The 18,699-nt window shown below is 44.0% G+C and overlaps 1 protein-coding gene across 8 annotated transcripts in view; it reads right to left on the reverse strand.

Moving 5' to 3' along the window:
• abi3bpb (ABI family, member 3 (NESH) binding protein b) overlaps window positions 1–18,323 on the reverse strand; it is an 89,772-nt gene extending 71,449 nt beyond the window's left edge. For 3 of the 8 annotated variants that reach the window (XM_083633973.1, XM_083633975.1, XM_083633974.1), the window contains exon 1: window positions 15,397–15,782. In XM_083633973.1, the coding sequence (XP_083490099.1) occupies window positions 15,397–15,481 (85 nt within the window). In that variant the 5' untranslated portion in view covers window positions 15,482–15,782. Of the gene's footprint in view, window positions 1–15,396; window positions 15,783–18,297 lie in introns of those variants that run through there. The other 5 variants (XM_083633977.1, XM_083633976.1, XM_083633972.1 and 2 more) reach the window with 4 other exon arrangements.
• Window positions 18,324–18,699: the final 376 nt, after the last annotated feature.

Below are 18,699 nucleotides of genomic sequence, written 5' to 3' on the forward strand. Positions count from 1 at the left end.
CAGAGAGAGAGACAGGTCAGAGAGAGTGACAGGTCAGAGAGAGAGACAGGTCAGAGAGAGAGACAGGTCAGAGAGAGAGACAGGTCAGAGAGAGTGACAGGTCAGAGAGAGAGACAGGTCAGAGAGAGTGACAGGTCAGAGAGAGAGAGACAGGTCAGAGAGAGAGACAGGTCAGAGAGAGAGACAGGTCAGAGAGTGACGGTCAGAGAGACGGTCAGAGAGAGAGACAGGTCAGAGAGAGTGACAGGTCAGAGAGAGAGACAGGTCAGAGAGAGTGACAGGTCAGAGAGAGTGACGGTCAGAGAGACGGTCAGAGAGAGAGACGGTCAGAGGGGGTCTACTCAAAAGGAATGGAAAGTCATACTCAGTGATAACTCACAACGTGCAGGTTAGTCCAGTAGACTTCTATAGAACTCCCACCACTGAAATCGACGCCACAGTGTGACGATAAAATTAAAAGTGGTGGAAGGCGTATGTATACATTTACCTTGGATGTCGGAGAGCAGAGTTCGATTGACAGTGTTTTCAGAGTACATTGCAATCGTAAGTCACATTTAACGTGTTTCTTATTTAAGCCTAACCCAAACCCTCACAAAGTTGTTTTAGTTGCCTGCTACGGTCCTGTGGTGTCGAAGCATGATGGAAAATAGGTACCCAGTGCGTTTAAAAGTGACACCAAGGGGTCCTGACCAAAAACAGTGATAGTCACCACGGCTGAGCAGAATCCAAGCTCCGCCCACACTGTTTGATTGACGGGTGTGCAGAATGAACAAGCGCTTCGCAACAAAGACAAAATAAAAGAAAACTTTATGGCAATCTGGAAATAATTCTCACAATCTACCACATTTCTTTTTTCGTTCTTTCTTTTTCAGTCTCATTCCTCCCAGCAGCCCCATACTAATTGAGCGTTTCATGACCACTTAGAAGTGCAATTAAGATGTTCTGGGCTCATTAGAGTAGATTGCAGGTAATTGCAAGAGAAACACTTTACTCTCCCTGTTAGCGCTGAAGCTAATCCGATACAACCACTCTCTGAGGACACACGGTACATCGACCTGGAGTGTGTCAAAGTGTTTTTTTCTCAGAACCAGCGGGTCTGTCTGGTTAAATAAGAGTCTCAGTATCTGATCCCTTCAGAGGAACTTGTTCTAACATCTCTTCTTGTTTGAGCAGGAAGTCAAAATGTCAGAGAGTTGGCACGAGGAGATTGTCTTTGGCTCAGAGACACGTGAAGAGAGAGGGAAGATAATAATCCTCAGGGATGTGATTTTTCCAGATTAATCAGGAATTGTGACCCACGTGAATCATGCAGATCTGTTAAAAATAAATCATGAAAGTCGATTGCCGATTACATGCACTTTCGCAATACCAAACCTCACAAGGCCAATGTGACCGTGCAAGGGTTGTGTGTGCGACAGCGTGTGACCTCCATCTCGTAAGGTTTGCAATGTGGAAGTATGCAATGGCGATTGGCTCAGATTTTCATGAGATTTTTTTGGACTCAGCCATCGTCAGGTGTCAGAAGACTTTGACCATCATGGTCTTAAACGGCCTCCTAGGGTTCATCCTTCCATGAGTTGGTTCCCTCAGAATGACTCGGCTAGCAGGCAGCTTGGGGTGTGTCATACAGTGCTGGGGTGAATGGTGCCTTTAAAGGGCAGAGGAACATGTTCTCTGGGAGGCTTTCTTCAGGACCATCCTCTGTGGCCCTGGAACTCGTTTTGATGCTGGACTGAGCTCTTTAAGCCCGGAGAAGCTTCCCTCTGTTCCGGAGGTTTCCTTCAGGAACGTGCCTGATTGGGTCTGGTTACACGGGCTGTTAAAAGCTCGTGAAGGAACGAGCTTAAAGAGCCACATGAAGGTTTAGAGGACAGATCTGTGTCATCACACACATCAATCATCAGCCAATCCAGGCACAAATCCCTCGTCCGGTGCCAAAACCACAGCGTCTAGGCCGGGATCGGACCAACGGCCTAATGAGTCCGACAGCCGGGCTGAACCCCTGCTCGCTGATGGCTTCATTATGCAGGGGCTCTTTAATCACGGGGAACGTGTGGGAGAAACAGCTGGAGAGCAGTTTGATGTGGAAACTGTCAGGAAACAGTGGGTCTGGAAGGAACTTTGGGCAGCTCGTTTTGCTGAATCAGCGATGTTACACAAGTCATTTCCACAGCAAAGCGTACACAAAGCTCTGCGGATGTTGGGCTATTGTTTGAGCCGAGAGGAAAGCCCTCAGGCCAAATCTGAGTTTAGTCTGCTTGGAGACAAACAAACCCAATTAACTTCCCTCCCCGACTCCTTCTTTATCACACAGGATCGTTCTAGGGTCATATCATATTTTGCTGTTGTCCTCCTATTTCCAAATTTAGTGATTTTGATGGTTGATTTTAAATCCAGTCGAAGGATCACAGGACTCCTCAAAACCTCAAAACAATACATTGAATCTCAACATTTCTGACCCAAAAATATGTTGCAGATCAACATTTCTAGATATGTGTAATGTTATAGCCGAAACCTCTTGTGGTCGGGTGAATAACTACAGTCTGCTATTGAAATAGCACGGTGGAAAGTAAAGGTGTCGTGGTGGTGGAGGGCCTTCGACACCGGAGACCGCAGTTCGATTCCAGCATTTCCAAAGTCTTTCAACCATAAGTTACATTTATAGTTGATTTAACCATAACCCTAACCTTAACCTTAAAGGAACACTCCGCCCATTTTCAACCAGCTTTGTATCATTAGAACATCAGTAGTATATCAGAAAACTGTAAACTGTTTTGAAGTCTGTCATTTAATTTGACAGTTATTGAGTGTTAAAGTGTGGACCAGTGACATCACTGGTCCACACTAACTCAAATTAATAACTCATTAACTCAAATCAACTCTCAATAACTGTCAAAATAGATGACGGTTTTGAAGTCATTCATCTAGTTTGACAGTTATTGAGAGTTGATTTGAGTTAATGAGTTATTCATTTGAGTTAGTGTGGACCAGTGATGTCACTGGTCCACACTTTAACACTCAATAACTGTCAAATTAAATGACAGACTTCAAAACAGTTTACAGTTTTCTGATATACTACTGATGTTCTAATGATACAAAGCTGGTTGAAAATGGGCGGAGTGCTCCTTTAACATGTTGTTTTAGTTGCCTAACCATTTTATTTGTGTAACGTTCTCAAATTAACGTTGGAAACATTCCCGTGGTTGGAGGACTTGTCGAAATGTTGATATGCAACATATTTTTTGGTTCACAAACTGTATCTGTGCTTTACAGAAACATAACATGCCAGCATTTTATTCTGATGACGGGGTGGGTTGTCCAATAAGAAGAGAAGCCTGTTTTGCTTACAGTAGTTCTTGAAAACGATGATTTCTTCCATATTGTCTGTGACCTTTGACCTCATGCTATGGGCTGCTTGTGGTGTGATGGAGGTTCTTCTTCTGCTGGCCTTGTTGGAAAGACTCATGGCATACAAAATGACTAACATGTCAAAAGGATTAGTGGCTAATGATAGAATGTAAATCCCCAGGGTGCGCTCACCACCTTCTCCTTTTCTCACCGTGGGCATGGAACGAGCTGCAAAATACCATTACCTTAGAAGCACTCCCTTGTTTAAATACCTTTAAAGGTCTTTTACAAAATGCCCTGAAGGAAAAATGTTACTGTTTTATATAAGCTTGACTTGAGCTGGACTGTGTTACGTAATAGCCATGGTATGCTTGTCTTCCTTTATGGACTGTATGTGAACTTCTACCATGTGAAACAGTTTTTTGCATGAAAGTTTTTATGTGAAACTGTTTCTGCTGCCGTGTTGATCAGGACTCCTTGGAAGAACAGATCCTGTCACCGGTGTGACGTCACATATAGACTGTGAAAAGAGATGACCATGTGATGTCACATATAGACTGTGAAAAGAGATGACCATGTGACGTCACATATAGACTGTGAAAAGAGATGACCATGTGATGTCACATATAGACTGTGAAAAGAGATGACCATGTGATGTCACATATAGACTGTGAAAAGAGATGACCATGTGATGTCACATATAGACTGTGAAAAGAGATGACCATGTGATGTCACATATAGACTGTGAAAAGAGATGACCATGTGATGTCACATATAGACTGTGAAAAGAGATGACCATGTGATGTCACATATAGACTGTGAAAAGAGATGACCATGTGATGTCACATATAGACTGTGAAAAGAGATGACCATGTGATGTCACATATAGACTGTGAAAAGAGATGACCATGTGATGTCACATATAGACTGTGAAAAGAGATGACCATGTGATGTCACATATAGACTGTGAAAAGAGATGACCATGTGATGTCACATATAGACTGTGAAAAGAGATGACCATGTGATGTCACATATAGACTGTGAAAAGAGATGACCATGTGATGTCACATATAGACTGTGAAAAGAGATGACCATGTGACGTCACATATAGACTGTGAAAAGAGATGACCATGTGATGTCACATATAGACTGTGAAAAGAGATGACCATGTGACGTCACATATAGATTGTGAAAAGAGATGACCATGTGACGTCACATATAGACTGTGAAAAGAGATGACCATGTGACGTCACATTTAGACTGTGAAAAGAGATGACCATGTGACGTCACATTTAGACTGTGAAAAGAGATGACCATGTGATGTCACATATAGACTGTGAAAAGAGATGACCATGTGATGTCACATATAGACTGTGAAAAGAGATGACCATGTGATGTCACATATAGATTGTGAAAAGAGATGACCATGTGACGTCACATATAGATTGTGAAAAGAGATGACCATGTGATGTCACATATAGACTGTGAAAAGAGATGACCATGTGACGTCACATATAGACTGTGAAAAGAGATGACCATGTGATGTCACATATAGACTGTGAAAAGAGATGACCATGTGATGTCACATATAGACTGTGAAAAGAGATGACCATGTGATGTCACATATAGACTGTGAAAAGAGATGACCATGTGATGTCACATATAGACTGTGAAAAGAGATGACCATGTGATGTCACATATAGACTGTGAAAAGAGATGACCATGTGATGTCACATATAGACTGTGAAAAGAGATGACGATGTGATGTCACATATAGACTGTGAAAAGAGATGACCATGTGACGTCACATATAGACTGTGAAAATAGATGACCATGTGATGTCACATATAGACTGTGAAAATAGATGACCATGTGATGTCACATATAGACTCTGAAAAGAGATGACAGGTGTGATGTCACATATAGACTGTGAAAAGAGATGACCATGTGACGTCACATATAGACTGTGAAAAGAGATGACCATGTGATGTCACATATAGACTGTGAAAAGAGATGACCATGTGATGTCACATATAGACTGTGAAAAGAGATGACCATCTGATGTCACAGACTGTGAAAAGAGATGACCATGTGATGTCACATATAGACTGTGAAAAGAGATGACCATGTGACGTCACATATAGACTGTGAAAATAGATGACCATGTGATGTCACATATAGACTGTGAAAAGAGATGACCATGTGATGTCACATATAGACTGTGAAAAGAGATGACCATGTGATGTCACATGACCGGTGTGAGGTCACAGACTGTGAAAAGAGATGACCGGTGTGACGTCACCCATTCACATACTGTATAGACTGTAAGAAGAGATGACTGGTGTGACACGCATTGGTTTGGGGACTCCCATTTTGGTTTTGGCCGCTGCCATCCTGGTTCTTGCGCAGCTTGTGTGAGACCAGGGGTTTCCCACAGAGCCGCCTGGCTGGGCGGGCGATCACTGGACAGGCGACCTGTCAATCACACCAAATACATTGTCTTTTTTTGTCATCTATTTTAGCCTACTCTAAATCGGTGAGTTATAGACCCCCCTGTACTGTTGTTATGAAAGGTGAAATCAGCTATAGACGTCTTGTAAGTTTGAAAACAGTGATTACGTATTTTGTGGGCGACTGGGCGGAGTCAAACTGGTTGCAGAAAGTGACAGCTAGCGGTTCAGCTGTCATAGAGATATGGAAGATCCGGACACCTTCTCCATAACTCTTTCAATGGGGTGAGGTTTCCTGACCCGTACTTACTGTCAGGATGGGTCTAAGATCCAACTACATGGCCAAAGTTGCAGTGCCGGACATCTTCATATTCCTATATGCTTCATATACAGCACAAGACGTTTTTGCCTTATTCCGGGGATCTTTCTAGTTTAGTTTTCACTTGTTTCCTCAGATTTTCTGCAATTTTCTGTAAATTCGGGCATTTCATGGCTAAATAAATACAAAAATAAATGTAAAGGATGATAACCAAATTATTACCAGGTTGAAGTTGCAAAAATTTATGTTTGAATACAACAAGTCTATTTCTCTATTTGACCAAATATTGACGCGGATATAAAACAGCAGCAGTAGCTGCTGTGCTGAGTGGCCATCTTGTTTTTCCAAATGCTGTAAATCTCATTTAGGAACAAGCTCTCCATATCTTTGTTTTTATGACCATTTCCTGTGTTCGTGTGGACGATGTTAATGAACTCTCCTCGGCTGGCTTCAGGCACGTTAAGCCCGTCTTTAATAAGTACAGAATGTCTTCAGTCCCTCTGGGCTTTTTCAGGAACTATAAACCCTTCATTTTTCCAAGACTCGAAGGAACCGTTTGACCTGCCGTCACACAAAACCATGGCATTAAGGAGGATAGACATTAGCAGAGACATTACTTTTACGCCCCAAAACAGACAGTTCATTCTACTGAAAAAAGAGGAAAGTTAACCCCGCCACCAAAACATACAGCTACACAGAGAATGAATCCTACAGTATAATAAGAATGCAATTGCAAGTGTCTGTGAATGTGTGTGTGTGTGTGTGTGTGTGTGTGTGTGTGTGTGTGTGTGTGTGTGCGTGCGTGTGTGTGTGCGTGCGTGCGTGCGTGCGTGCGCAGAAATTGTGTTCGGCCACAGCTATGCCATTTCATGTGCGATCGGGTTGAATCTTTCAGGAACTGTAAAGAGCACCCCTGCGGAGCCGGATTTTTTAAATTAGGTTAGGGCGGACTAAATGGACAAAATGGCTAATTAGTGGCCAAAATAAGTCAACTATCACAACATTCATTCTTCTACATTCTCTTTGTTCAGTTCTTGCTAATTAAATAAGGGTGTATAAGTTTAATGCTGCCTTCATGTGTTCCTCGGATATATCGTATTTACCTGTTGCGAGCACATAAACAGCCCTCCAATGTTGTATTTACAAGTGGGAAATTGGGAAATCCGAGTTTCAAAGTTGTGACGTAGCGTGAGGTTTCGGGACTACAACAATAGTGGAAGTGATGGAGTATGTGTCACTAATTGACTGCAAAAGTATATTTATATTGTATATTTCGTTATTCTGTTCATAGTACTGTAGCTTGCCCATTATGGCTTATGTAGCTAGCCCTACTTGCTTTTGGTAAGAAAACACCAGCCATGAGAAAACAACCTCCTTCTGGTGTCCATGTTTGTTGCTCTTTCCGACCAAGAACACTTGAATGGTGTTATGCCATAATTATGGCTTCACAACTGGTAAGTAGGAGCTTCTGAGGAACATGTGAATGCAGCATAACATAATTGATCAGTTTGCTGCGGATCCCTTGCCTGGTAAACCAGCCGGTCACGTGAACTCACTCATTTCGTTCTGTAAGACCGTCTGGCCTCAAGCCCTGGGAGGGCGTTAAGCAGAAGCTGCAAAGTAGAAGAGCCAATCAGCAACTGCGCTCAGTGCCCTGTGATTGACAGCGCAAGTTTGCCAATCAGGAATGCCACTAGCACTGCACTAACAAAACAATAATGGCCGCCTCCCTGCCTGTCCGTCTCGAGGAGTAATGTCAATGTTCGTCTAGTTTAAACAGCCATAAAGTGCAGTTATTGCAGAAATAGACTCAATAACAACAATTAAACAAGTACAGAAGTATCGCTGCAACGGAAAATATGTTTTTGCCATTCTCCCGAGTGGATTTGGGTTGGACTGGATCCAACGCTGATTGGCTGAAGGAGCAAGTAGGCCTACACCCGCGCAACCTCCGCCCACTGCGATACACTGGGAGAAAGCTTAAGGCCAGACGGTCTCGCAGAACGAAATTAAATGTGAGTTCACGTGGCCGGCTGGTTTACCAGGTTAGCGGATCCCCTCCCCTCAAACCTCCCCAAGGACCCCAGGTTGAGAACCACTGCTTTGAGGGACACGTCGCTGTATCAAGACTACTACTTTTGTCATTGTTCATATTCTATAATGCTGAACCGTGACTGCAGCTTCTCTGCAGACGGCGACGCATGGTGAAGCAATTAAATGCAATTAGGCGTTAAAGCCATCGCTCCAAGCCAATAAGGATCTCAATAAGTCAACAGAGCTGCGAGGAACAGCATGTGCCTGGATAGCAGAGATGGGAAAAGTACACGTTCTTTACTGTACAGTTACTTCTGTAAAAAAAAAAGACTGGTAAAAGTAGAAGTACTAATTCAACTTGTTTACTCAAGTAAACGTAAAGAAAAACATACAGGCTCTGAAATGTAATAAAATATCAAATTAAAAAAGTATTTCTACCGGCTGTTTCTGTGCAAAGCTAACTGAAACGTCATATTCAAATTAAAATATCCCATTTAAACATGTTTTAAGATTCTATTATAAAGACTATGCTTTGATTAATCATTTGTGTGATATGGGTTTTCCACAGAAAAGGTGCACATACAGTACAGGTAATGTGTGAAAGCTGGGAGAGCGTGAGGCGAGAGAGACAGACAAACTGTTGTGCATTAAAACTCAGGTAACAAGCCTATTTTGAAAATGTAAGGAATATAAAGTACAGATAGTATTGTGTTAAAATCTAGGGAGTAAAAGTAAAGCACAGATAGTACCTGAAAATCTTACTTAAGTACAGTAACAAAGTAGTTGTACATTATATACATATACTGTACATGTACATTATTTCATACATATTAAAATGGACACTTTACACAACACTAGTAGTTACTGCTTTTTTCACATTTTTTTCTTTTTTGCAAATGTTTACTGTATGTACCCGTGCCTTGTTTGTTTTAAATATTTTCTGTGGGAGAGTACTTTGAGGGCAACGCAAACCAGAGTCAAATTCCTTGTATGTGTTCATACTTGGCCAATAAAGCTGATTCTGAGTCTGATACTCAGTTACTTCCCATATCTCTGCTGGATACACTCTATACGACACGGAGGAGCGAGCGGGTTGGTCCATGTTCTCGGGGGGGTTGACAGGTTAACCTCCAAGAGAGCCATTGTGTGTTGGCTGCGGAGCACATCTGTCCTCGGCCTCTCCAGGTTTCCTCTGGGATGTTTGTTTAGCAGATTGTGCTGCTGGCACGCTGCGGCCTCTCAGACGCCCGCGGCCTCTCAGACGCTGGGGGAAAGCCGGCACTGTCTCTGGGCTGACATGGTGGACATGTGTAATCATGCTATCTTGGCAGCGTTGCCTGAAAGTCTTCCAGGTTGCAGCAGATTGAGTGGCGGTTTAAAGCTTGAAGTTTGAAGCCCGTCAGCAGCGTGGGTCTGGTTCCCGTCAGAGATAGTCACAAGTCATTTTGGGCAAGTCCAAGTCAAGTCTCAAGTCTTTGTTCACAAGTCCAAGTCAAGTCTCGAGTCTCTTATGGATGAGCGTTCTATCATCTGCTGCATGCCATCCGGTCTGCTTAGAACACTGTATAGCTAAAACTAAGAACTTCAAAGCATACTGTTATCCTCACTCCTTTATATGTTAGCATACAGTATTAACATTGATTATTTTGACATTATTAGTAGTAGGCATGTCCTTGTTATGCACACAAAAGGTTAAAAAATAAATATTGTTCACGACTCCCAAATCTCAAGTCCGACTCAAGTCTCAATGAGGGCAAGTCACAAATCACTGTGTGTGTGACTTACAGTAAGTGCGACTCAAGTCCAAGCCTCAAGTCCAAGTCTCCATCTCTGGTTCCCGTCGCCTGCAGAGGAACAGCGTTTCCCCCCGGAGCGGCTCGATAACGATGGGATTTTCTTCCAGCGGCCTGGCTAACGTCTGGCGTCAGTGTTTCAGGCACACAGCTGCGTCTGTTGTTCTGGAGTTTTTGTCAGACGATGCACAGGAGGCATTTTCCCCCTCCCCCTGTCTCATTTTATTCACTTGTTGGCCCAGAAATCTGCTCAATGTCAAAACACTCTCAAATGAATGTAATGACTCTAATTTTGTCCTCATACACTGGATAGAAATGTCCTTAAAATCACATGTTTCTACTCTAACAGCAGAGCTACAGTACATTCTGCGGTTTGGTGCAAAGTATCACAAAGTACCAGAAAGAAAAAAAGAAAAAAAACACACAACAAAAAACACAAAGTACAGCAAGCTACCACAAAGGAAAGAAGAAGAAGAAGAAGGGGGGAGTACCACAACCCAAAAGGTAGAGTACCACAAAAAGCCATACATTACCCACCAGTTACCAAAATCATAGCACAAACAACCACAAACCACAACAAGCTACAACAAACTCAATAACCAAAACAGTACCACAAAGAAGCATAAAATACCACAAGTAACCTCAAAAGTACCATAGAGAACCATAAAGTGAATCACAAACTACCACAAACAATAACAAACAACCAAAAGAGTACCAAAAGAGTACCACAAACAACAAACAACCAAAAGAGTACCACAAACAATAACAAACTAGAGGGTACTCGGTAGAGTAGCCTACATACCTCCAGCAACCGTTCTACAAAGTTTCATGGTGTTATGTGAATCTGTTTGAAAGTTAGGCGACTTTTTGTGATTGAACACGTCCATTGCCATGCCCCCTTTTGGCCAGTGGGCGTGGAAAGTTAATCAGTTCTGTTGGCCAAAAAAACAAAAACTACCACAAACTACCACAAGCAATAACAAATAACCAAAAGACCGTACCACAAACTACCACAAGCAATAACAAATACCACAAACTACCACAAGCAATAACAAATAACCAAAAGACCGTACCACAAACTACCACAAGCAATAACAAATACCACAAACTACCACAAGCAATAACAAATAACCAAAAGACCGTACCACAAACTACCACAAGCAATAACAAATAACCAAATAACAGTACCACAAACTACCACAAGCAATAACAAATAACCAAATAACAGTACCACAAACTACCACAAGCAATAACAAACAACCAAAAAACAGCACCACAAACTACCACAAGCAATAACAAACAACCAAAAAAACAGTACCACAAACTACCACAAGCAATAACAACAACAAAACAGCACCACAAACTACCACAACAAAACGGAGTACCACAAACTACCACGAAGAACCAAAACAGTATCACAAAGAACCGTAAAGTGTACCACAAAAGAAGCACAAGCGTTGTCACTTTGTCATATACAGTATGAGGCTCTTTGTGGTAGTTTGTGGTACTTTGTAGCAGTTAGTGCAGATCAGGACAAAGTGACATCACAGTCTGGCGTCCCTTGTTTCCCGTTCTTTACAGACTCAGGACGCAGTAAAGTCAGATCCTACTGTACATCTCATACGAGCACGGCTGAGTTTGTTCTGCCACAGCCAACTTTCCTGTTCACTTTCTTGTGACTGAGTATGCTCAGTCCTCAGGTGAGTGATGAACTCACTCTGGACCCAAACGCAGCCTCCGATGTGTCTTAAAGCCCCAGACAGCCGGGGGTACGAGCCCACGTGGACGGAACATAAAGCCATGTCCCCGCCTCGCCATGCTTCTACCAGGCAGCTTTACAGGCCAGCAGCTCAAAGCCTTGTCTTAACAGTTAGCGTGCATCGGGGACAGAAAGCGCTCTTTAAAGGGGGACACACAGCAGCACATGATCGGTCCCACACGGACACACGTGCACACCACGTGCACACCACGTGCACACCACGTGCACACCATTACAGCGCTACAGAGGGTGATTCCAGCTCCGCCTGCCCTGGCCTGCAGACACCTTTGCCAATAGCACCATGGGTGGTGTGTGTGTGTGTGTGTGCGCGTGTGTGTGTGTGTGTGTGTGTGTGTGTGTGTGCGTGCATGCGTGTGTGTGTGTGTGTGTGTGTGTGTGTGTGCGTGCGTGCGTGCGTGTGAAACATTCCCATTCTCATTCATGGCTCACAAACTTTTCCAGCTCTGCACTAGCCTTGCACGTTACTTCATGCTTATTAAGTATTAACTAATACACAGTAACTAACCTTTAATTAATGAACCCTCAACTAAGGTGTTGTAAGGCACGAAACGACCAAAAATGATCACAAAAGGGGGGAGGGGGGACTCTGGATATTATATAGCTGTAAACACTCTGACTGTTATACAGTCTCTCTCTCTCTCTCTCACACACACACGCACGCACGCATGCACGCACGCACACTCACACACACACACACACACACACACACACACACACACACACACACACACACACAGTCATTATGGGTGTCAGACAGCAGTAAAAGTCAGTTTGAGGGAACTTGAACACAACAGCCTCACACGTCTCTCTTTCATCTCACCCTAATGAGCTCTATACTGCTTTTTACTAGAAACACTGCTTTATTATCAGGGGAAACCACTGGAAACACACACACACAACCATGCGCGCGCAGACATACACGCACACACATGCATGGACACACGCACACACACACACAGATGCACAGACACACACACACACACAGACGCATGGACACACGCACACACAGACACACATCGGAGAGCGTTCCAGACTTTACTGCATGTTTCTCACAGGGAGGAAAACCCCAAACTGTTACGCTTTACTAGAGAGACTCACATTATACACAGCTGCTTATAGTGCACGTGCACACCAACGTGCACACACACATACACACTCGCACCCACATACTGTACTGTACAAACACACACACACACACACACTCACACACTTTTGCATACAGACACATGCACAAACACACCTTCACGCATGCACGCACACACACACGCGCACACACAGACACACACACACACAGACACACACACACACACACACACACACACACACACACACATACATACATACACACATGCGTGGGTGGGTGCACACTTTTATGCACACAAACACATAAACACACACATACACATAAGTACTGTTTGCACATGCAAACACATGAACTCCCTCTCCCTCCCTCTCTGCGTGCGCCCGCCCGCACACACACACACACACACACACACACACACTCACTCACTCACACACTTTTATGCACACATGCTCATTTTATGCACGCATGCACATAAACACATACACGCATATGCGTACAGTTGTACATGCAAACACATGAACAAACTCTCTCTCGCTCTCTCTGTGCACACAAACACACACATGCATGCACACACACACACACACACACACACACACACACAGCAACGGGCCCCTGATAGCAGCTGTGACAGAGCAGAGAGTGGCATGTCAGTGGGACAGTAGCTCAGCCAGCCTGTGAGGAAAGATTACAGCCACTACACAGCTGGACACTCTCTCTCTCTGTCGTCGGAGGCGTTGCATCTGCAGACTGGTTAGAAGTTGTGCTGCAGCCCGGAGCGAACGAAAACACACACACACACACACACACACACACGCGCGCGCGCGCGCAAGCATGCAAGCATGCGCACACACACACACACACACACACACACACACACACACACACACACACACACACACACGCTTCACTCAGAAGTGACTGGTATTCTGATGCAAAAATGTTATGTTAACCTTCTCTCTCTCTCTCTCTCTCTCTCTCTCTCTCCTGCAGCTACAACATTAGGAGTGTTGAGCAAAAGATGCAGACTCAGCAAATGAATGCAAAACGATTGCACCAATCACACGACTCATCACAACCTGCAGCATCTCCAGCCTCGGCACTGCAGTCTAGTTTAACACTTTGTTGCAGATATGATGATCCCTGTTACACATTTAATCTCTGTTACAGATCAAATCATCTCGGTTACAAACGCAATCATCTCTGTAACAGATCATCATCATCATCATCGCTGTTCCAGATACAATTATCAGCTGTCTGTCTAATCAGGGAGAAATAAGATAATCAGCTCATATCAGCTCAGTAAAAAAATCATCCTCCATCCTTTGATCTCTGTACATGTTTTCTATAGACTTCTTACTGTGAAGCTTTGCACATTCTCTGCTCAATATTTTGCACATTATCTGTTCAATATTGTGTACATTCTCTGCTCAATATTGTGCACATTCTCTGCTCAATATGTTGGTCCTTTTCTGGTCAATGTTTTGCACATTCTCTGCTCAATATTGTGTACATTCTCTGCTCAATATTGTGCACATTCTCTGCTCAATATGTTGGTCCTTTTCTGGTCAATGTTTTGCACATTATCTGTTCAATATTGTGTACATTCTCTGCTCAATATTGTGCACATTCTCTGCTCAATATGTTGGTCCTTTTCTGGTCAATGTTTTGCACATTCTCTGTACAATATTTTTCACATTATCTGCAAAATATTTTGCACATTCTCTGCTCAATATTTTGCACCTTTTACACATTTTATGGTGAATATTTTGTACAGTCTCTGGTCAATAATTTACACATTCTTTGCTCAATATTTTACACTTTCTCTCTGGTCAATATTGTGCAACTTTTGCACATTCTCTCTGGTCGATATTTTGAACCTTTTGCACATTTTCTCTGGTCAATATTGTGCACCTTTTACACATTCTCTCTGGTCAATATTGTGCAACTTTTGCACATTCTCTCTGGTCGATATTTTGAACCTTTTGCACATTTTCTCTGGTCAATATTGTGCACCTTTTACACATTCTCTCTGGTCAATATTGTGCAACTTTTGCACATTCTCTCTGGTCGATATTTTGAACCTTTTGCACATTTTCTCTGGTCAATATTGTGCACCTTTTACACATTCTCTCTGGTCAATATTGTGCACCTTTTACACATTCTCTCTGGTCAATATTGTGCACCTTTTTCACATTCTCTCTGGTCAATATTTGGAACCTTTTTCACATTCTCTCTGGTCGATATTTTGAACCTTTTTCACATTCTCTCTGGTCGATATTTTGAACCTTTTGCACATTGTCCCTGGTCAATATTTTGCAACTTTTACACATTCTCTGCTCAATATTTTGAACCTTTTGCACATTCTCTCTGGTCACTATTTGTTTTTACATTTTCTGCTCAATATTTTTGCACATTCCTGCACAAACTGTATACAACTTTTTCATTTAACTTTAAAAACAGATATATTGCACATTATGTCTTCACTGGCAGTACTTGTGTTCTCACTAATGTTTATTGTATCCACCTAATATGTTTGCATTGTAACCTGATTGTGATAACAGCATGACAGTAAGATGGAGCTGACTTGCCTCTGATTCTCTGAGCGGGGCTGAGGAGTATGGTCCCCCCGAGGAAGAGGAGGGCGAGCCGGAGGAGGAGAGCGAGGGCTGCCATGACCCAGGGGCGAGCGTCAGCCAATCAGAGATGAGGATGATGAAGATGATGAGGACAAGGATGATGAAGTTGAGGACAAAGATGAGGACGAAGATGAGGATGAAGATGAGGAAGAGGAGCGATCAGGCGCTGGACAACTTCTCTAAGGTGTGAGGTCTTAGGACTTGCTCAGCTGTCTGTGTTCCTCTGAGGTTCCTCTCAGGCGTGTGGCGTGCGCTGTGGAGACGGCGAGCGCCGCGCGGCCAGCATCTATAGCACAGGTGGGCGGGGCCTGCAAGGTGACATCACCGGTCAGCCCCAAGCACACACACACACACACACACACACACACACACACAACTCCCTTCCCTCACTTTCCTTGTACACTCCCTCTCTGTCAGCGCACTGCAGCCTCTCTCTCTCTCTCTGGACCCCAAACATGGAATTTCTCATTTTACCCTCTCCCCCCCTTTTCCCTCCTCCTTTCATCAATTACAGCTCTCCTATCCTCTCTCCCCCTCTCTTTCTCTCTCCCCAGTCCTCCCTTGCCCTAACATTGTCTTGCAGTGTGGTTTTTCACAGTGACTTTCTAACAGTGGAGTTGTAGTAAACATAAAGGAGCTGAGTTTTACAGTCAGAAAAAGATGTACGGGTATGGGAGTTTTATTTGGTTACTCTGTTGCTAGTTTTTCATTCCACTTACTATGAATGTACACAAGACAAAGAAAATCTCACGCTTGCGCGCACACGAACGTTCACACATACTCACTACGCACGTACGCAAACACACACATATTGTACATGCATGCACACACACATTTATACACACATGTACAGACACACGTGCACATAAACACACACACAAGTTTAGGCACACACATAAACACAGACACATGAGCACATAGACACATTTCCACACACTCACTCATCTAATTCCCTCCAAAGTGGAGAAAACATGTCAGTGGTTTTGGCCGTGTGGCGGTTCCCAGCATGCACGTGTGCAGCGGAGCGGAGAGGCTGTGGGTGGGGAGGAGGGGGGGTAGGGGAGGGGGAGTGCAGGTTGGGAGGGGAGGCATGTGTGTGTGTGTGGGGGGGGGGGGGGGGGGGGGGGGGGCAAGGGGTACTTGGTCCAGGAACGATGATGTCACCGACGCTCCGGTTTCACACAGCCTGCGAACACGTGACCACAGCACAACCACACACACACACCTGTTGGTTAATCTGCGTGTGTGTGCGTGTGTGTGTGTCTATGTGTGCACGCGCGCGTGTGTCTATGTGTGCATGCGCGCGTGTGTGTCCATCCTATAGTTTCTTGGGTTTATGCAAGCGTCTGCCCGATTTACATTCCTGTCATTCTTCTCAGTCCTTTACACACATGTATAGCCTAACTGTCTGAGACCTCTAGCGACGTTCTACCGACAGATGCTAGAGTTCGTGGGTTTTAGCCTCCTTGCAAGAGGTTACCGGTTCAATCCCCTGCTGTAGGAAGACTAGAACGCCGGTCTCAGACACAGAAACACACACACAGCGTTTGATATCCAATTGTGATCATCAGCCGATCAAGATGAACAAAAATGATTGCAAAACGCATGAGGTACATCAGTGGCAGCGATCTTCACTTGGGCTGCCGGCCAGCTGCTATACCAAAGGTCTGAACTTTCTGAACCCATAAGAGACACTGCTTTAGAGAAACTAATGATATCTGTACTGTTTATTAAGAGGTTGAGTCCAGGTAATGTAGCGGTAGATTCCCTGCCTACCAACACGAGGGTCGCAGGTTCGCGCCCCCGTGTTACCTCCGGCTTGGTCGGGCGTCCATACAGGCACGATTGGCTGTGTCTGCGGGTGGGAAGCTGGATTGAGAGTACTGTATGTGTCCTGGTCGCTGCACTAGTGCCTCCTCTGGTCGGTCGGGGCGCCTGTTCGGGGCGGAAGGGAACTGGTGGGAATAGCGTGATCCTCCCACGTGCTACGTCCTGCCGGTGAAGCTCCCCGCTGTCAGGTGAAAAGAAGCGGCTGGCAACTGTGCATGTCTCGGAGGAAGCATGGTGCTAGTCTGCGGCTCTCTCCATATCGGCAGAAGGTGGCGCAGCGACCAGGGCAGCAGGGGGAAATTGGTCAAGTACAATTGGGGAGAAAATGGGGGGGAAATCAGAAAAAAAGAGGTTTATTTGGTTTATGTTACAGATATGTTAAGTTTAATATTAAGTTAAGTTTCTGTTTTATGTGTTTAATCTGCAAAGGATCCTGAGTGGCAACCAGCTGGCCATGCGCCAATTAAAGATTGTCACATCTGTACCTCCACCAATTTAGTTAGATGGAGATGTTGTTTTCATGTCCCACTCCCCCCTGCTCTCTCTCCCTCTCTCTCTCTCTCTCTCCCTCTCTCTCTCTCTCCCTCCCTCCCTCCCTCTCTCTCTCTGTCAGCGACATTTCTCAGAAAGTAACAAAGTGGTTTGGCTGAAGTCTGGAGGATGGATCACTTTTGGGCTGAACATCAGCGGATTCAATTATAGCGCTGATGTGGATCTGGAATTGTGTTTTGTTAGCATTAAACAGCGCTAGCTGCTTTCACTTTCTGTCAGAAAACCAAACAGGAAGACAAACCATGAACCAACAGTGAGCTGCAGCTTTGAAGGTGGAGAACTGCTTCAGTGTTTGAGATTATTCTTCTGTATTGCTCTACTATTGATGTGTCTGCTGCACTGCTTGCACTAAGTCACATTCCTCATTTGTAATGTGATTACTTACTGTGGCTTTTAAAGTGAATCTTGAATCTAAACTTGCGCAATATGGCAAAACGTGAAAAAGATATATTTTTTCTTCCAAAAATGTACCTTTTATCTTGATTTGTGCGATTCCATGGTTGCCTTGTTACTGCTTTCACCAGACCATGTCACAACAATCCTGTTGACATGCAGTCGTCTTCATCACTGCCACATTACAAACAAAAAATACCTTTCTTCTTCAAAAGCACTTTAATTCAAAGTGCTTGACACATAAATAAAAGACAAATAAAGACAAAGATAATAAAAATGAAAGCGCGTTAAAATCACCATTCTTCTTCTTATTCATAAACTCTGCTCCTGGCTCCATGCCAAGCCAGGCTCTCCACATCAGAAGGTGGTGAAGGGTCTGGTCTGTTGCCAATTAGGCTAACGAGTTGTTGTCATACGGTCAATTAAGGCCATGTCCACACGGAGACGGAAGCAATCTTTTTTTTTTTCGTTTAAGAAAGG

This window comes from Poromitra crassiceps (assembly GCF_964638095.1).
Source record: "Poromitra crassiceps genome assembly, chromosome: 3".
NCBI lineage: Eukaryota > Metazoa > Chordata > Actinopteri > Beryciformes > Melamphaidae > Poromitra > Poromitra crassiceps.